Source organism: Prinia subflava, chromosome Z (assembly GCF_021018805.1).
Source record: "Prinia subflava isolate CZ2003 ecotype Zambia chromosome Z, Cam_Psub_1.2, whole genome shotgun sequence".
In the NCBI taxonomy this organism is placed as follows: Eukaryota; Metazoa; Chordata; class Aves; order Passeriformes; family Cisticolidae; genus Prinia; species Prinia subflava.
The window spans coordinates 6708859-6729909 of NC_086283.1; the positions used below are offsets into that span (position 1 = coordinate 6708859).

The window sequence follows — 21051 nt, forward strand, 5'->3', positions numbered from 1 at the left end:
AAGTATCATAGTACCTATTCATTAGTTCAGTGGCGGGGAAGTCTTTTTGATGCAGCAAAGCTCTTGGCAGTCAGTGCTCAAGGCAATGTTGTTAGAGCTTGAAATAATATTCTGGAGATTGGAGTGCTGAACTCAAAGCAGTTTTCTATGAGCAGCTGGATTGCAGAGTTACTGAAAAGCAGCATTTCCATGACTAGAAAGAGAATTTAGCCTGCACTAAAGAAGGATTTGATGTGCTACGTTGTTAATGCAGAAAGAAAAATGCCTTCTGCAGCATCATTACTTACATAGTGGATGTGTTAAAATCTGTGAGTGGCAGCTTAATGGCAGCTGGAAGCACTGCTTCTCACAAACTGCTGAACTTTGAGGATGGTGGAACAGCTATGAAACATCTGCACATGAACAAAAAAAAGCTCTCTTGCATAAACATGCTGAGCAGAACAGAGGTTGCTGACGGTTGCTGAAGGCCAATCCAAAAAATCATGGAGTATTTTCATTTGTCTGCAGTCATCAGTGATTATGTATCCAGACCAGGTTCGTACAGTGACAGAAGAAGGCCATCCAGTTGCACGGGCTCCTTTACCCTGCTCAGAATTTCAGTCATCTATGGTCTCCTCAATAAACAGCCAGTCAGCCTCAAAGACTTTCTTGGTATAACATCTTTTGGGATAGGTTCAAAATACATTAATAAAGGACATTTTATCTATTGCTTTTGTATCAACACTGCAAGAGGCTTTCCCTCTACCTGACTCATTGCTGAAGTTATCAAGATGTGGAAGCATATTCTGAACCTCTATATGAGTTCTGAAACTCGTGTGTCCCAGCCTCTCATCAGACACTCCTGCTATTTATGCCCACTTATTCTTGGTGTCTGAATACTGCCTGAAACAACGTGTGACAGTATTCATCTCACTGTAACTGGAGCACCGCCCCCCTAAATCCTGCACGACTGGCATTTGCTGAAATGGCTGTGGGCTCAGAAACATCGTCAAATGTCAGTTCCCAGGATGTTGTCAATAAATCATTTAGAGCATCTTTTCAGAACCTATTCCTGTGTTTTCTCCCCACCCACACAAGGCTGGCATCATACAGTTCACAAAGAACATGGCCTTTTGTAGAATTTACTCCAAACATTCATCAGAGGAAGAAATCTCATCATTTCAGCTATATTTTTAGGTGGTGACATTTGATTTCAACTTCCTCCATGCCTGTCCCCCTGCCCTTTTGATGAATCACAAGTTATTTGTAATGGGCTTCCTATAGTTAAAGTTTTGTCAATTCATCCTGCCCAGAATTATAACTGGAAAGGATCACAAAGATATGCAATGTTTTGAGTATTACAGATTCAATAAAAGTACATCACCTACATAGCTTATTTTTTCTTCAGTTTCAGTATTCTACTCAATAGGACTGAAAATCATTCAGGCTGCACTGTCCACGTTCACTTCAACTATCTTTGTGCCTGCCAGTTGTTATCAAATACTGGTCTAGCTCTTCCCACTTAACATGTGGCCCATCTAATTTTTACAGTTCAGTTAGATTCCAGTGATGACAAAGGTGTCAATCTTGCAGCTCCTCTCCTATGCAAACTCTTTTTCTATCCTTCAGCCTAGGTTTTCTCTATCCACAAATCTTGTTGCAAAGCAGTTACCTCAGCTTCTGAACTGATATCAAATATAGTGAAAAAATCATGTACAACAACAGAGACTTTTATCCCCCAGGTCAGATTTCTCTAAACTCTACTGAAGATCTTTCCTGGATCCATAATTGGAACTGGTGAATTCTACTATTCTTTCTCCTCTCAGTTCTTGTCCATGTCTTTATAAGCCAAATGACTGGAGGATGATGTTCCTCCACTCAGGGAAATGCATATTGTTCAGCAGAGTCTTTTTATACTTTGCTTAATCTTACTTGTGTGTTTTCTGTAGGAACCTCTCTTGCTTCTCATGTATACCCCTCCATCACAGCCTTTGTGTTAGTTTAGAATCTGTGTTTGATCAGGTGCCAACTTAGTACTCAGCTTCAAGGCAGACTTGCACATAGATAGTTACAATAAAAATTCTTGTTATCTGTTCCAGACACAGAACTATAATTTATGTGTTCTGCTTACGCTGAGCAGCTTTCTAAATGTTCGTACACTGATTCTGGGCTTTTCCAGTCTTTTATTTTAAAAAGAGCAATTGTTTAACATTATTCCTTTTTTTGGCACAACTTCTGGCTGACCACCCCTTAAAAGAACTTTCATGACCATTTTCGCAGCTTCCTTATGAAGGTTAATGAGCTTCAAGAATCACCTTTTTTTCTCTCATGTCATTGAATTCAGGTTTCATTTCTAAATCTCTGAGTCTTCAGTAGTAAGAAACCAAAAACTTAATCACCTTGTGACCAGTCAAACTCTTGTCCCTGCCAGTCCACATTCAGGCATTCTCTAGTGTTAAGTTACTATCAAAGGCACAAGAAAATGTCACTTTTCTATCAATAAACAAAGGACTTTATTACTTACCTCTCCTCATGAATTCCTGTTACATTTTGAAAAAAATAGTTCATATAGCTACTGGATATAATGTCTATTCAATCATTTTGCCTGACAGAACAAAGACCATTATTTTTCTGGCTTGTGAAAAATGTTTCTTTCCTTGTTTTTGCTGCCGATTACTCTATTCAAAGGGAATGTCTGCTCCTCTGTCAAAGAGTAGAAAATGCTTAGGCAAGGAACAAATAAACAGCACTTTTGTGTACGAAATTATGCTTCTGCCATTCTAGAGAGTTCCTTTCCTAATGCTGAGAAGTAACTTAGCACAATCTTCTACTGAAAAATGCTATGCTGAGATTTTATGCTGAACCCAGAATGATTGATACAGAACTCCAGGAACTAAGTCCTTTGGAGACGTTGATCCAGACACAACAGCAAACAGTAAAACTGCAAGGTGGTGTGCCTAAGTTCATGTGGAAGTTAAATCACAGATAAGAGTGCAGTAAGTAGCCAGCTATAGAGAATGACAAATTAAATTCAGAATAATATTACTTTCTCTATTCCTCAGCTATAAACCATGATGCTCAGAACACATGCCTCAGCAGGGAGGAAGTCACCGCACCATGTCAATTCTATGCCAGAGAACAAGAAACACCAAGTAGTATTCTTTTTTGAAGAATCAGTGAGAAACAAGAACAGGTCGCTCAAGACCTGAGAGCGTGCTCTGGAAAAATACCCACAGAAAATGTCATTCATGTGCAATCCGAAGCAAGCAATACATGCAGGATTAGTTTAATATTGAAGAAGGTTCTGTGCATAGAGAAAAATAACATTAAAAGAGAGTAATGCTATTCTGAATTTAGTTTGTCATGCTATGTAGCTGACTGTTTACTGTATGCTTATATTGCCTTCTTTCTACCTCTGTGATTTAATTTCCACATGATCTTAAACACAAGGAACTGGACTATAAAACAAGAAATATAATTGGTACAAGATATTTTTGGAGTCTCAGACACTTGGCCAAATACTAGCAGGAAAAAATTCAAGACACATGACTCAGTAGTCCATCTGATCAGTCTGTGACATTAGATTTCCTCATCATTAATTAAATCAGGTTCTTACAAAAAACCAGTACTTATGAGTATTAGATTTAATTTCCTTCTTCTTCAACAAAGGTGTGGCGGTTTTAGAGACTGGAAAATAATACAAAGTAGACTATACATATTGTTCTGTTCCTCTTCTCCAAAATAATACTAAACTAGAAAGAATGAGTCAAGCAAGGACATGATCTAGAGACTTGTTCATTAATTTACTTTTTGATGTATTAGAGAAATTTGTTGGATAATGCTAGAATGTTTCCTTCAAATGTGTGTCTAAAGAAATGAAAAAACTAAAAAACAAAAAACAACAAAGTACTCATTTACTTGATCAAAAAAGCAACCCACTGAGTTTAACTTAGAGTTGCATCAAATCTGCTAGTAATTGTCATTTTGGATTGTTCTTACTTTCCATCTAGTTCGGTAGCATTCTCAAGTGCCAGCAGCCCATACCAGAGGCCATAGAAGAAACTGCTTGAACTTTGTCCGAGGCAACAACCTTGCAATACTCTATTCCTGCCCTCAATATACACACACACATATAAAGCTCCTTTTTCCTGCATTAAAAAAGTGAGTACGAAAACACATTCCATTTTAACCTTCTCTGGCCATAAGAATTTCACCTAGTCCCCTCTCAGTCCCCTTAGTTTCCATAAAAGATCATAATAAAACAAAACCACCAAAAAAAAAACCCCACCAAAAAACCACACACATAAAGAAAACAAACAACCAACCCAAAACCAAGAAACCACACTACTACTGAATTCCTTTGACTCCTCCTTAAAAAAGAGGATATCTCAATCAAATATTTGATAGCTCATCATGTTGCAGAAAAAAGTATTTTCTTGTCAGAGCCTCTTCTGCAAAATGTAGACATTTATAGACTGTCAGTAAACTGGTATTCCATTATAATGAGAGGTTAGTTGTAGTTGTTTGCACAGTTAGCTCCTTTTGTAATACTCTTATGTCAATCAAGGGTCTTTCAGAAATACCAGACTTGAAGTTAGAACAATTATACTTAAAATATGTACCTGACAGGTGCTATTGATCTTGCTACAGCAATTCCACATCCTTTTTTAAACAATAGGTTAGGATGTTACTTCATAAAAAACAGAAAATTGAGAAAAGTGCAGCTACTTCTATATTGGGAAATATAATATGCTTTTGTTCACAGCTGCCTTCTGCCTTTTTGATGGAAATGGTTCCCATCTTGAACACTTATCATAATACAGCTTTGCTAAAAAGAAAAATCCCCTACATACAGGCTGTTTCAGTCCAATATTTCAGATTGATTTTCCCTGGTTTAGCAAGGGAGTCTTTCAGATATATCAAAATGACGCATTATTTGTGCCTTCATTCTGAAGGGAGCTCTGATCTCTTGAAATTCAGAGTAAAAAAATTCAGTGATTTGTAAATAATAAAAAAAGCATCTGTTCTATGGAGAACTACTAATTTTCAGCAAAGGAATGTGACAATGCTGCCCTGGAACTTCAATAACATCTAGAACAGTGCAATGAATTCTGTGAGAGAAGGCATCCATGTCAGCAGGTTTCCAATCTAGACACAGTTAGATAATTTTAAAGAGGTTCATTTTTAAATTTCATCTGTGGTCATGGAGAAGATTGAAGTTTGTGTTTACCTCCCAGCCACAAATCTAACAAACTGGTTGTTTTTAAAAGAAAATCATAGATCAATATGGATGATTGTAGTATATTATATCTTGTAGTATATTATATCTTGGTTTCAGAACCTCTCCAGAACAGTTGCTGATGCATGACCCTCTTTCTTGCAATAAACTCATAAGCTGTTTGCTCATCCCTTTTCAGTTTAAAGGCAGTGGTCTCCAAAAACCTCTCACAACTTTCACTGGGGCACAGGCAGACCTCAGGACCAGCTTCCAGTGCATTCTTCAAATTGCCCTGGGGCCACCGTTCCATACCCCAGCTTTATAGCTGCCCCCACCTTGTCAAAAGTGGCCACATGTAGAGCTCCAGCCACTGAAATAATCTAGTGGTACACCTACGTGTCTGCAGATACCCCAGCACCCCTGGGGTATCTGCAGACATTCTTATGTGGCAGAATTGCAAGCAAAAGACATTGTGGCACACAGGAACAGAATTCTCTAGGACATCATCCTTGTGTTGTTTCTCAGCCTTCTTCCTGTATATTCTGTAATTTCTTTTCAGACTTCCTTTTGTCCCCACAAGTACACTCATCACATATTGTCTAAAGCTACAAACATAAAGCTATAAAGACAAAAGGGTCAGGCAAACATACTGTCTTGTATAAAAACAATTTTTTATTTTCACATGAAAACAACTTCTATTTTACTTGCTTCTTTGAAAAGGTATTGAATTTGAAATGTCCTTTGTTTAGCCTCCTACACACAGTCCAAGTGTGAACGGTTTTGCTATTACAGACATTTTCATGTTACACATGGAAGAGTTTTCTCTCTTAATGCCCTCCCTGAGAAACATATGAGAATCTGATTATGATGCAAGGAATATAAAGCCCACTGTGAGCAATGGCAAGGATTAAAATAGATGCACAGATGCCTTACGTTCAGCTTAGTAAGTGCACATTGAAGCCAAGATTATGGTTTAGTATGATAAGTACTAATGCCCACTAAAACTCTAAGTAAAAATGAGGTTTACTTAGAATTCAGCTCACACTGCTCAGTTATTTCATTAGTCATGCAGTTTTGACACAGCCATTGCAGGTAATGTATAAAAAGAGGCCTAACCTTTTTGGTGAAAAGCAGGATGAATTCAGAAACCAAAGAGCAAAATATATGAAAGGCGATACATAAGCACAGGTTAAACCCTCTCCAAATTCTCGTACACAGGTTATAGTCATCACTGTTCTTACCAATGCTTGATTCATGCAGTACTGCATTTCAGAAGACATTATACAAATGATTACGGGTGACAAAATCTATATCACAATGATTCCATCATTAACAATTTACAGTATAAAAAATTACATTTGTTCGCAAAGTATTCAGCTCTTTATTAAACCAATCCTGGGTGATACAGTACAAACATCTTTATTGTGTGATTTGCCCTTGGTGTCAGATTCCTGCCAAAATTCCCCAGTACATTTGGTGTTTTGACATGAGTTACAGAAGTAGGTCTGGATTATGTAACTCTTTTGTCTCAAGAACCATGGAAAAAATAATGTATAATGTGTTTTCTTGAAAAAACATGCTCTTGACAGTAAATTTCATCTTTGATATACTAATAGCCCATGTGGCCAGAGATTAATTTCTAACTTTAGGACATGCTAATTCCACAAGGATTAGTCAAACCAAAAGGTTTAATGTTCACAAGTGACCTCCCTCCAATGAACTGTACACCACGTTAGTTCAATATATCGATGTGTCACCTACAAGTCAGGTGATACCACTTTTGAACTCCAGAATCAGATTTAGAGCTTTGAAACCTGAAATCAAATCCTCTTCAGGAAAACAAAAAAAAGCTAAAACAATTGTTCTCATTAGTGAAAAACATGGTGTTTTTTATTGAAAATATCTTCAACAACTACCAACTATACTTCTATCAGGAAAATAGAAGGCAAATATTGTAGCACTTCAAGTCCTGTTCAAACTTGGTTTGTCATTAACGTGTCAGATGAACCTTAGTTTTGACACACAGAGAATCTCTTCTCCCTAAAAAAATCCCCAATTAGAAAAAAAAAAAAAAACCAACCAAAAAAAAACAAACCACACCAACACCACACTGCTAAAGTAAAATGGCTTAGAAAGTTAAAACCATTTTCATTGCAATCAAAATTATTCACGGAAAAAGAAGAAAGACTGATTTTTAACCACACATACTCGTAACACAGAAAGGAACACCAAGGCTAATTCCAAGCAGGCAAGCTAATTTTGCACTTTTGAATGTCTCACCTGTTTCTTTATTACAGCTCCCACAGTCTCAAATACTCATTCTACTAATCCTGGTCACTGGACACCATGGTGTAGGTGCTACAGAGATTTTTCAGTGTGTTCACTTCCTGCCATGATTTTGAGTTGGAGGCTTTTTGACACCTCTCACCAAGCTATGCCTTACAAGATAAGCTTGCCAGTATTCCAGCGGGCAAAATTTCATCCTACATTATTGACAATGAGAAATGCTAATGTTTTGAAGCTGACAAACTACGTTTTGGGTTCTAGCTTTGAGTAATATTTCTCCCTCTCAAAAATGTCAATTCCCAATTTCCTAGCAAAAACAAATAGTTTCTCTAGGCATAAAAAGGTCCAAGAAAACAACACAGCTGTAATTTTCAGGAAAAACTGTGGCTCACAATTCATACATACTTCTAAACATAATATCTGAACCTAGAACAACAAAAGTTCTCTTATTTACTTCAGGCATTAAAAAAAGCAGCCTCAGCATAGACTATTCATTATTGTCATTAACCGGCAATACTGAATTCATCGTTACTGTTAATTCCTGCTTCTTAAATATTGGGAAGCACACTCACAATTAACTTTCACTATGGTCATTAAACTTCACATCCAACATGCCCTGAGGACAAAAACTCCTCTTACTGTTTATCAAAAGGTATTATATTACTGCAGTGTAGTACATAATATTGTGCAATATCTGTGCAATATATTTGTCAATATATTGACAAATAAGAGTGTGTGTTGCATTACACAGTACCACAATTTTCTGTACAAAGATTTCTGAAATTGAGGTATGTAGACGGACATATCCAAGTAAATTCTAAGGCTGAGATTTTGCAATAAGATCATCTGACGTAAGTTAACATAATTGTCTAGTGTCTCTCAGAGTTAAACATCTTACCTGAACTTCAGGACACTAAAGAAGCTTCTTTGCCCTTTGCAATAACATCTGCAAAATGACAATACAATGTGTATTGGACCTCTCAAGAGTCTACAAATTGTGACTTCTGTCTTGACTGGCCTGAGAATACTTCAACCCAAGATAATGTACTAACAGCTGCATGACACCTCAAAGCACAAGCTGATGTCAGAAGAAAACTTGTATATTCAAATAAGGTTTTGATTACAATAGAAATAGTTAAAACTGTTTTCCTATTATGTTGAAGTACATTGCTTTCAAGAAGATTGTGCTTCATGTTTGATACATGTAACTAGCACATCATGTGGTAAAATGAGAGAAGACAAAACAATGTTTTAATAAAACCAAAAAATATCTTTAACCATGGAACCATTTCATGCTGTGTTTTTCTTTGGAACAACATCATTGCTTCACATCCAAAATCACAAACATTAAAAAAAGAAAATAAACAGGCAGCATTTTTCTTCTAGTCTCCCTCCTACCCATCACCATCCAGTAAGACTCTATTACACCAGGTAACATATTCTGACCACCATCTAGCATCAACCTGCTTCCAGATGCAGCATCACCATTCTGAATTAATTTTACCTATAATTTACTTCATCTCCACCCTCACCCATATTCAGCACAGATACTCAGACCTGGATCCCTCACTTTTGAAGGTCATTTGAGAATCCATGCTTGACCTAGAGCAAAGGAGAAGTCTTTCTGACTCATCTGTGTACCTTCGTGCCCAGAGCTGGTCTCCTGCACTCAGTGTTCGAGGCTTCAGCGACAGTGTTTCAAATTGCACATAAGTCTCTTTTGCAAGTTCAGCTTCCTTTGCAGATTTTGGTTTGAAATGAAGTTTTAAAACTTTGTAGAGTAAGAAAAATATCAAAGGTAAAACAACCACACATGCTGCACTGCTGGCCACTATCAGAATAGAAAACTCAGAGCTGCTTTCATCATTTAATCCATCAGTGGAGAAAACAACACACTGCTCTTTTGTAGGTGGCACACCTTTGGGTGAGACACATGCCATATATTGAGTACTAGGTTGCAAACCATCAATTGTGACTTTGTTTTTGTTAGAATCAGTGCTGAGAGGCAACATATCTTTCTCACCATACTTAGAGTATAACACAGTCACAGCGGAATTACCTGTGGCATTGACAGTTTTCCAAGTCAAGGTCACTCTTTCGTCAGTTTCACTGATCACTCTTAGGTTCTTCACAGTAACATTTTGCTCAGCCATACCTGCTGTATTCAATAAGATATCCTCACCTTTCTTGCTTAAATCTCCAATCTGCTTTTTGTTTCCATTTGTCACTGCCTTTGAAACCCTCTTTCCATCTAACATGAGCCTGGATTGCTTTTTGTCAGTAAATGTCATGCTGGTCGATCTTTCAGTGCTAACCAGAGCTGTGGTGGTCCGTGTGGTGGGAAGAGGTGTGGTTGTCCTCTCAGGTTCCTGCTTGGGTTCCTCCTGAGTTGTATTCTGCCTCTCAGCCTCTGGCTTCCTTCCATACTTCTGTGGTGATACAGTTGTAGTAACTACACCAACCACTGTGACAGTCACAGCAGCTTCTGACATTCCTGCCAAGTTCTTGGCTTTACATCTGTATTCTCCTGCATCCTTGTATGAAATTCCTGTCAAGCTCATTATGGACCACCTGACACCCTCTCCAGGAGTTTCTTGAATTACTATGGGGAAATGCAAAGAGTAAAACATTATGAATGGGAAGCAAAGAGGAAGTAAATATTATTACGACTATTCCTTCCCTTTCTGCTAGAAAGAATCACATGTATGAACATTTTTGAAAATTAAACACAAGCAGTCAAAAAACAACAATAACAAAACAAAAACAACAAAACAAACAAACAAACAAACCAAAAACAAAAACAACCACAACAACCACCACAACCACCACAACAAAAAAACACACAAAAAAGCCCCACCAAAAAACCACCAAACTTCCAAAACCAACTATGGAATTCCCAGCCATACTCTATTATTAAATAAAAGTGCTCAGCTTGGGCCAAAATGGAAATAAATGTCTGGAGTAATTAGAATATAGTTTGCAGTTTCACTAAGAAAAACAAAACCACATAAAGTGAAATCAAATGTCTTAAAGCTGCTATTGACTCTTAAATACTTCCCGTGACACTTACCATGCTACCCATTTAAAACACTACTGGAAATTATCTTTGTCCTAAAATATTTCAGTTCTCTTACCTTCATCGGGCCTATGATAACTGCTAACTACTTGGTATTAGCAAGTAGCATGTTTGACATTTAAATTACTATATAAGTATCTGTCATAGCAACTAGAATGATGCCAGACAATTATAGCCTTGCATCATTTGCCCACAGAAAACATGAATTTGGAAAATTTTGTGTTTACAATGCTGAGTTTTAAATCATTCCGTTTGGCCTCACTGGCCTTTTTAACATGAACGTTTTCAAACAGAGGTTCTAGCAAAAAATTCTCCTTTCTACTTTCCAGCTTCTGAGTTAGGATCTAACTAACTCAAACTCCATTTTCCTTTATCCTTGCCCCACTTCATCTATTTCGCCCTTCCACACACATTGTTCTTGTAGCAAACCACATCCACAATCAAAACAGTCTGCTGGACCTGTTAAGACCGAGAACTAAACAGAGAATTTTGTAACAGCTGTTGGACAGATAAGATTGCCAGCTTGACACAACACAATTGTTACTCATTACAATGATCTCAAAGCACAAGCAACCCAACAATTTTAGTTTCTCCCATCTCCTATAAGAGAGCGGTTATACCTGTATAGTTCACTGGAATATTGTCTGACCTATTCCAAGTGAGCTGTGGTGTTGGGTATCCTGTGGCGTCACAGCGTAGCAGGACATTGCTGCCCAGCGGGGAGGTGATTTTTGTTGCTGAAGTCATCACGGATGGTTTAAGACACTGCTCTAACTCAGCTCTCTGGAACAAGATTCCTGCCAGGCTCTCAGGTCCACTACATGAAACCAATGGATCAAGAAGTACAACGGAGGTGTCCACAATTTTGGAAAATTCAATTAGCTTTGAAATGCGGCAGTCACAAAACCATGGGTTGTCCTGAAATCCTGAGGCAAGGAGGGAAGTGGGAAAGAAAAAAAAAATGTTGTCAGTCAATATATGGATATTGTGATTTACAGTATGACACATGATGACCACCAAATACAATCAAGGACAACCCTGGACCTGTTCTGAGTTAATCTTTTCTCTTTCAGCTTGTGTTTTTCGTTCAGCTGACTGGTGGAGGAATATTTTCAGAGGTTAGGGAGAACAGTATGAATGTTTATTAAGCTAAACTTCTTCACAGACATTTACTGGAGCATAGTGATTTGCTGGCATTACGTGTGCTTAACTTTGCTATTTATCTACCACATTTAAAATCACTTTGAAAAGATGTCTTAAGACTGATGATACACTTTCACGTGCCTGTGCCTCCTGGAAGGACAGCTTCTCAGGGCTATTCCTTCATGTCACTCTCCTCTGCTCTTAGTCCTTCTTTGGGCTCTTACATCTTGACCCTCCCTGACCCTTTTTTCAATGCTTGAGAACATGATGATTTAAGGGTTTAGAGCTTATACCAACACCTCTGCCCCTTGAGAAAAAGAAATAAAGGCTAAGGAGAAAAAGCTTTAGGCCAACAAAATTTTTATCTGGCTCTGAACTACACTGATATTGCTAGAAGCTGGCTTCACTACAGCCTCTGAAATATATTCAAGAAGAATAGCAGAAGAGTAGAAAATAGGAAGGACCACAAAACACCATAATGACTACAATGTTTTAATGACAGCTCAAGAACCCTCTCTCTCTTTTGTCAGAGCCAAAAACATTTGTTTCTTGGTTACAGTCTATGAATTAGAAGTTTTCCCTCTTTGTGAACGTATGATGTTGGAAGAGAATAGCCACTTCTGAGGAATATCAGTCTAAATCCTCAGCTTGTATTGATTACTCCACTAGGTTGACTTCCATAGAGCAACAGTGGCTTCACCACGTAAAATACAACACAGCATATCACTTAGGAGTTCCAATATTTTCTTACTGGTCTTCCACTTTTGAATATGCCTTTCTCATTTTCTCCAAGTGCTACTAATAAACAAAACTTACAGTCTGAAATAAGGGATGATATGCAAGGACCCATCATTACTGAATTTACTGATCAGTACAATAAACAAGTCACATAACTCAAACCAGTATTCAAAGAAAAAAAAGAGCCCCAAACACCTGCAAATATTTCAGAGTGTATTGTTAAGAATTATCAAAACAGCTATCGGAAAAATGATGGGTTGTTCTGGAAAAAAGCCTGCAGATGAAAGAATATATGAATAATTAACTACTTCTTCCTTTTATCACCAGACCAAGATTAGGTTATTTTAAGAGCAATGGTAGTGATTGGTTAAAACTGTGGTAAACCCCAATTAATCCCTGCTCTTTAAAACAAGACTTGACCTGAAGAGATTCCGTGACTTTGACATCACAATCCAATTTCACCCCGTCCAGACAGAAGAGATTTTACATCTACTCACTACGTATTGTTCACGGGAACAGAGAAGGAAAAGTCAAAGGAAAGTGTATCAGCAACTGCTTTTCCTCAAAAGAATCTCCAAAACATAAAAATTTTGCCTGTGAACTTCACACATATATACATAAGAAGAGAAGATACTATTCAAGTGTTTTCTATACCTAGGCACATCAACTGCTTGTGCTTATAAAAATTCTGTTTAATCAAGCACACATATGTAACTATTTGTGCTTATCTTTTCAATTAGGGAGGCTCTGTAGTCAGAGACAATACTCCTGTAATTTTCTTTTTCTTCTCACTTTCTTGCAATTTTCCTCACTATGTTAAGAAACTTACTGCAGGAAAGAAAGGGGTTTATTATTGTTTTTAACCTACTTGAAGCACTCAAAAGCCTTTGAAACAGAACCAAAGAATGGTTACATTAGAAAAGACCTTTAAGACCATCAAGTCCAACTGCTAACCCAGCACGGCCAAGTTCAGCAGTAAACCACAACCCTGAGTGCCACATTTACGTGTCTTTTAAGTACCTCCAGGAATGGTAACTCCACCACTTCCCTGAGCCCCCTTTCAGTGAAGGAACTTTTCCTAATATATATACACCTACACAGCTTTCATACTCTCCCAGAGTCCTGAAGAAAAGCTGAAGTCATTATCATAGGTATCAGAAACTGACAAAATAAAAGGAATGATGAAGCAACAATGAACAGTCCTTAGACTGGATGATTCAGTCCAGCCTGGGACACAGGTTCGACCATCTGAGTGTGGGGCAAAGTAAGAGTTATGTCAGTCAGCCACACCATCTTCCCCGTCCATCATGCTTCCCGACAAAACTGCCTAAAGAAGCAGGACTTACAATAGATACAGCTACATGAGTTCCTTCCCTGGCCCCACAGCACAGCCTCTTAGTTTATCTGTGTCTTGCCAATATCTGACAGTATTCACATTATTTCTAGCCAGTGTAAATCACCAAGTTATGTGAATTCCCATAATGAAAAGATGAAAGCACTATTGAGTTGGAAGCAAGATAAAACACTGAATTTCATTATACTTCAGTTAGTGTTGAAGAGAACAGAAATGTGTATGTAAACCTAGTTTCCAAACTACAAAAGGCATTTTGAACTTTAACAGCTTGTGCTGTCAATATGTTAGAAGTGAGAACAAACACAAAGAATACAGAAAGAATACACACAAAGAATAAAGAAAAGTTTAAAAGGGGGGGGATAAGAAAATAGAAAATATTAGAGAGCTTTAATAAAAGAAATAATTTCTTAAGAAGCAAAAATGAAAATAATGACAAATCCCTAATCTGAGGAAAGACAATATCTTTATAAACGCTGGATCCTTTTGTAGAATATCAAGGCAGCTTGTTGATCTGAGAAAGAAATACAAGCCAAGGCAAAACAAACATTGATAAATATTTATGCATTGCGATATACTAATGCAGTGTTATTTTAATATTATTAATTATAAACTGCTCTAAAACTGTTTATTCTAGATTCTAGATTTAGTATATTTTATATTTACTCTCACACATTTTTATGTATTCTTTCCCATACAATGGCAAACTTGTGTATATGTGTACCTGTGCATGCACTTTGTTTTAGTCTTCTCAGTAAGCAAGATTTCCATGGGCTGTGTCAATATGGACTTTAGCAAAATTTCCTTTGTAAATCAGTAACCAGACTCAGACCATAACTTGTGTAACACATTGATTTTCAGTTGCTGCAAAATAGCAGAATGCCAAATATTCCAGATTTGGGCTGATAAAAATATTCATCACAGCATGGGCCAGCCTATTCCAGGCTCCTTCCACCTTAACCTACACATTTTGATCCATGGTTCTAAACAGTAAATTCCCTATTCAACACTATGTCAGCATTTTCACCACATGGCAATTGCTAAGAAAGTAGTTTCAGGAAAACCAATATCTATCCCTTGACTCAGCATAACAGGTGGGAGCCTCACGGACCTGCTGTATTCCAAATTTCTGGCACCTCTGCATGCAACAGAGGCAAGATCTCAAGTAACTGCCACTCTGTCAAATACTGGACTCATCTGTTCCTCTCAGTGACTCACTAGAGTCCACCATACGGAAAACGCTACTGTCATCATTCCTGCCAGAAATGTAAATCTCTGTACAGCAGCCAATACTGAAATTTAGTTGTGATTTGGATCAAAGTATCAGGCTATGGCTCCAGATATAACCAAGAGGGCCAGCTGAATTCACACACTGGTCCCCCAATCATTTGCACTGTTTAATTTTCATCTCACTCCACAGCTTTGTTTTGAGCTGCTCCAAAGGGCACTTTCCAAGACAAAGCCAGACATGGGTCCAGGGACAGCTGGCACTCCAGGGGCTGCTCCCTGGAAGGCTTATGGATGAGACCACACCAAGGATGGTTGTCTCTATTCTGTTGTCTCCTCCAAAGCAAGTGCAGCAGGTTTTGTACCTCCAAACTATTCTGCATGTCTGTCAGCCCTTCAGGCATACAACATACCCCTGCTGTTTCATATTCCAAAAGCACAGATGAATGATTTCCAATGCAATTCTCATATAATTTCAGGCAGGTTAGACTGAAGAAAAAAAACACCCCCATCTCCAGAACTACATTTGGGAGTCAGTGTAGGAACCTGTAGAGCCTGCAGAGAACCAAGGGCTAAATCTTACAAAGTATGGAACAGACAGTCAACTTTAAAGAGAGCGGGCCCTAAACTGTGTAGATGAGAGCCAGAGTGAGCCACTTGGCCAAAGAGCCAGGAATCATTCCCTAACCCTTTTTCATTTAGCATAGTGCACACACAGAGGAACATCATCATACAGTGGGAAGTAGTTAAAAAACCCAAACCTCTTAGTACAGAGATGATGAACTGGAATAAGGAGATGCTAACATGCCAGTCCTCTGACAAAAGTAGCCTTTGGCTCCTCCAAGAGTTCTTGACGGACAAGACTCATGGGGAACCTGAACTTTCTCATATGAGCAACCATCTTGATGCTCAGTCAAGACAAAAATAAAATTGCCTCCTGGTGTTAAAAAATGCATTTGCACAAACATCTGAGTTTAGGGCCTTGCTGGTTTTGATCTCGTTAATTATATACACGTGACAATCTTGGTTTGCCAGAACCAGGAGAGAAGACAGCTCAAGCCATAGTTGATTACTCTACTTAGAATCTGACTGCTGTTTTCCTGACTAGACAAAACCAGCATTTATTTACTCTGGGTTCCAGCTTCTAGCAGACTTCTGGCTGCAGTGAGGGTTCCATGTAGGTAACAGGTCAGGCTGAATGCTCCCAGAGAGAGTGGTGCAGCACACAGGACACTCTTGAGCATCAAAGCGTGCAATTGTGGGCATCCATCACATTTTAAGAGAAACATTTTTTTAAACCTAAAGGTGTCCAAAGAGAAACAGTAACTATGGTAGAAAATTAAAAGAAAATAAAAATACGACACACAGCAAAAACCAAAGCCAAACCAAACCAAAACCAGACAAATTAAAATACTCAGCAAAACCAAACCAAACAAAAATCCAATTCAAACAAAAACCAACCAAATAAAAAAACAAAAAAAAACCCACAAAAACCTTCACATTATACTAGACGCTGATGAAAGAAATGCTGTGGTTAGTTAGGATGGCAAACAGGGAAGGAAAACCTATGAAAGATTACTATAAGAGATGGTAATCAGTTTTTCTGTATGCTCATGCCCTGTAGGACAAGAGGTAATCAGCTTAGTTTTGCAGTAAGGGAGATTGAGGTTAGATATTAAGAGAAACTTTCTCACTACCCTGATAGATAAGCACTGGAGGAGGTTACCATGGAAAGCTCTGGGGTGGTCTTGTCACAGGCTTTAAGACAAGTACTGACTTTAGCAGAATGGCTCAGCTTCTCTGGATCTGTATCCCAGTAGGCTAGGTCCTTCCTGACCACATATCTCTGTGATCCCTATCTGTAGCTCAGAGGAGGAGAATATCTATAGGATGCACTTCTTTCTCAGGCTCCAGCAAACCCAGCTGAGAAAGGAAGGCTAATACTCAGTGGAGTCTAAATAAACTTGTCAAAATAAACCAAGACATAAGGAGCATTGCACTTCCTAATCTCCAGAGAAAGGGGATGTTTTCTTGTTCACTATAGAGTTTCTTATGTAGCAAGCACTGTCTGCATTGTGACGTACGCATCAGAAAACTATGCTGTTAATGAAAAAAAATTCAACTGATACATTCACAGCTTACCCAAGGTAAATTTAACACAATATAACACACGGAAAGTACCACCTGGCATTTTGTATTCTCAGGTGCAAATCTATAATGGTTGTACAGAACCTCCCTTAGCATCTAACAGCAAAAAGGGAAGCAAGGTTCTATTTAAACCCAGTGTGTGTTCCTCTCTGGAGACCTGTGTAACAACCTAGTTGTTGTTCACAACATAAAATGGTCCAAAGGTCACATCCCAAGCCTTCAAAGAACTCAGTGCTGGCACCAGAGGGTTTGCCAGGACTACAGGACACTGGAAAAATGCCTGCATCCAGGAAGCCTGCAGATGATTCCCAGAGTTAAGAGGAGAGAAGAGTTTGTGAGTGAAGATTTTTTGGTGCTTTTTGTGTTGGGGGTTATTTTTTTTTCTTAGTTCCTTTCATTTCGTCTGAAGTGGTGAGGGCTATGTAAGACAAGGAAATCAGTTAACCTCTGGAACTCCCACACGAGATCATGAAGATTAGATTTAGCACTTTACAGCCTCCTGTAGTCTTCAGTGTGGGGACAGGGAAAGGAGTACTGAGATGGACTTACTTTTACAGCTTTTACTCTTTTTTTTTTTTTTTAATCCTAAATAAACGAAAACCCTTTAATGACGTAAGCCTACAGTTACCATGCTTATGAAGTCATGCAGTCTACTTGCACTTATTAAGTTATTTACATAAAATGTGATCTGAATGAGAGTTTCAAGCTGCAGCTTCTGCTGTGAAACAGCAGCTGAACAAATGCACACTGAATACTGGGGGTTTAGGTCAAGAAATTGGAAATATTGGGCAGTACAATGCAGGACTCTTTATCAGTGCTTATAGAATTACTGCAGCAGAGACAGCCAGCTGGTTTTCCTCCGTTCCACCTGCTGCACTACAAACACATCAAAATATGCACTTACATGTAAATAGTGATAGAAAAGAACAGTACTGATAGAACAGTTCTGGCCCGAGACTGAAGAAGAGAAAGAGGTTACACTGGCAAGACTAAGATGTGGAGACAAACTGTCAGATAAAGCACAATGCCACAAACAGAACTGACGCAATTGCATACCAGAGAAGAGGATCAAATTATGAAAAAATCAGAGTCTGACCAAATTATTCTTAAATACTTACCTTAAACACTATAAAAAGTACCATGAATATATAGGGATCAGACTCCTATTCTCTCTCACATTCAATATGTAAATTGCAAAAACCTTCAGGCTAATCAGTCAGCTTTAGAGTAATGCAAGGTCAGCAGACATCCCAGGAGACCAGAGTTGCCCTGTTTTGAGCCACCAACACTATCTGCAGTGTGGTGTCACAGGACACCACACTTTATATGAGCACCATGCTTTATATGAGCATTGGCTCTTGCTCCTTGTTTGGCTTGGGAGCCTCTGGAAAAAAGCAGTTGCAAATGGACATGCTTACAGTTGCAAACACATACAAAGATGAGGAAAATCTCACCAGAAACACAAGATAAGTCCTGTATTTATATAGCTACTGAATGGTCTGTATTCCTGCAAACCAGATTCTCATAGCTTTTACTTCTGCTTTGAGGTAACAACACACATGGAGGTCACTATCTTCATTTTATGGTTTTCTGTCAGCAGTAGAAAATAAATAAACAACCACAGAGCAAAACACAAGAGTGACTGGGCAAAACACCCTCTCCTGAATCCTAGGCTGGTCCCCTAACTGCTCTGACGTGCAATTTAATGTTCAGATATATTTTAGTAGGGAATGAGACAGGCTGTTCAACATACCCAAGATTACTCTCTGTGTCACCAGAATGTCTGTGTTCTTGGACACGATAGCTCCTGAGAAGGGGGGCCAAATGTCCATGAGGTCTGATGGCAAGGTGGTCAGCTTGTTGCTGGATAGGTCCAGGTAGGTGAGGTTTCTCAGGTAGCGGCCAGCATCAGCAGGAATGCTGGTCATTTTGTTGTTGTGAAGATCAAGAGTCCGTAAGTTGGGCATCTCTGCCAGGGATTCCCAAGGGAAAGTTGAAAGCAGATTACCATCCAGCCTCAGCTCATGCAGTTGTTTCAAGTTATAGAAGCTGCTGATATCAATGTTGGCTACACAGTTGTAAGTGACCCACAGGTATTTGAGATCTACCAGGTAGTAAAAGGCTTCAGTTGGAATCCTTCGTATGACAGTTTTCTCTATACGAAGTTTTACAGTGTCCACAGGAACATTTACAGGGATCTCATACATGTCAGGGTCATTACAGAGTACAGACCTAGCAACAGGGGAAAAAAAAAAAAAAGGGAGAGAGAGATATATTTGCATTCATTTATCAGAAATTTGAATTTCAGATTTAAATGCAAATGTTGTAACTTTCTGCAACACTACCACCAGAGAAAAGAACACAGAAATCAAGAATAGTCCTCTGCATTTAAAAGCTGAACAAATTCCACAAACATGGAGTCTCTAAAGACTAAAAGAATACAAATCAAAACTGATCTTTTCACATGAAACCTAGATTTGCTCTATTCTAAAGTATGTAAGTACCACCCTCTATCCATCCCTCACTCTACTGACAGCTGAAAGACAGAAGCCGTTGTACAAGGAATAATACATGCATGTATCTCAAGTGGGAACTGCATGCCCCTTTATTAAAATTATTGAAATTCAAAATTAATATTACTAACCTCTAATTTTTCTGTCTTATGAAGATTCAAAATATTTTCTATACTCACCTTTCAGAATAGACTGAAAATTGAAAATATACCAAAGAAAATTCAGTAAAGAAGAGCATTCTTGCCCTCTTTTTGAGGTCTATGTACAAATTACTTGTTTATAGAGATGAAAATAACTTTCTGCTCACAAGGATTTCAGTTAAATGGGATTCCTCAGCATTTTCAGTTATTTGATTTCAGGAAACAATTTCTTTGAGGTACATTGCTTGCACGTAACAGCTTGAAGATTCCCCTGCCTTCCCCTATCCTTAATTTTCTCCTCCTTTTCTCTAAATTATTCCTCTATTTTACTTTTTCCTCCTGCATCTTTATACCAGATAGGATGTCACAATAAATAGCAATGACAAAGAGTATCTCCCAAAATTTCAAATTTTAAATATCACCACATTTCAAATTAACCTTCTTACTATCAAAAATTACATGATTTACTGCAGATTAAAATAACAAGAACCTACTATACTTACTTAAACTAGAATCACCTGACACTAGTTAACTAGTTTGTAGAGACAGAATGGACATTGCAATAGCATGAATGTCATGGAGCAGAAAGAAATTGGCTCCTGCAAAAAATGAAGATTTACAGTAGCTATTTGCTAAGTACAAAGCCATAATCACCATCTGCTCCTGTTCAGGAATGCTGCTAGCCATAGAACGTTAATGTAAAATGTGCCTTCATTGCAACTATGCTAGAAATAACAGCAATGTCTGAAAATGTTATATCCAATTTCTTCAACCCTTTTCCTTATAAATTGCCCTATATAACAAATAATAAAATATGTACCTTGTTCCAGTGCCATCACTTCTGCCATGGTAAACGCAAGTGCATTGTGAAGGACAAAAGCCATTAATTTCTTCAAAAAAACTCATTAGGAGGTAGAAGTAAATAAACAGATACATGGCTTCCTATCAGAAGAACTGACATGAAGAAATGTGAAAGCTTTATCCCCAGGCACTCATGTGCAGTGTGCTACAAACGAGAATGTAGCCATCCATTTAGTAACAGCAGATTACAGCAGATTAGCTGAGATCTGCAGTTGCTTAACCTTCAAATGTATCCTGAATGGCATCAGTTAAACCAGCTCATTCTTCACTCTGACAGAACACACTCTGCTTCAAATCACATCCAACCATGTTCCAGGGTTGGTTTAATATGTAGATTGTGAAGTTAGTGTGTAATAAAATATCTCTTTTCT

General features: G+C 38.2%; 1 protein-coding gene across 1 annotated transcript; it reads right to left on the reverse strand.

Moving 5' to 3' along the window:
- Positions 1-5328: 5328 nt before the first annotated feature.
- On the reverse strand, positions 5329-20842 carry LRIT3 (leucine rich repeat, Ig-like and transmembrane domains 3). Its single transcript, XM_063423456.1, has 4 exons — positions 20640-20842; positions 18920-19398; positions 11180-11485; positions 5329-10085 (listed from the first exon to the last, which is right to left on the reverse strand). Exons 1-4 carry the CDS (start codon positions 20753-20755, stop codon positions 9022-9024), a joined length of 1965 nt encoding a protein of 654 aa, XP_063279526.1. The 5' UTR covers positions 20756-20842; the 3' UTR covers positions 5329-9021.
- Positions 20843-21051: the final 209 nt, after the last annotated feature.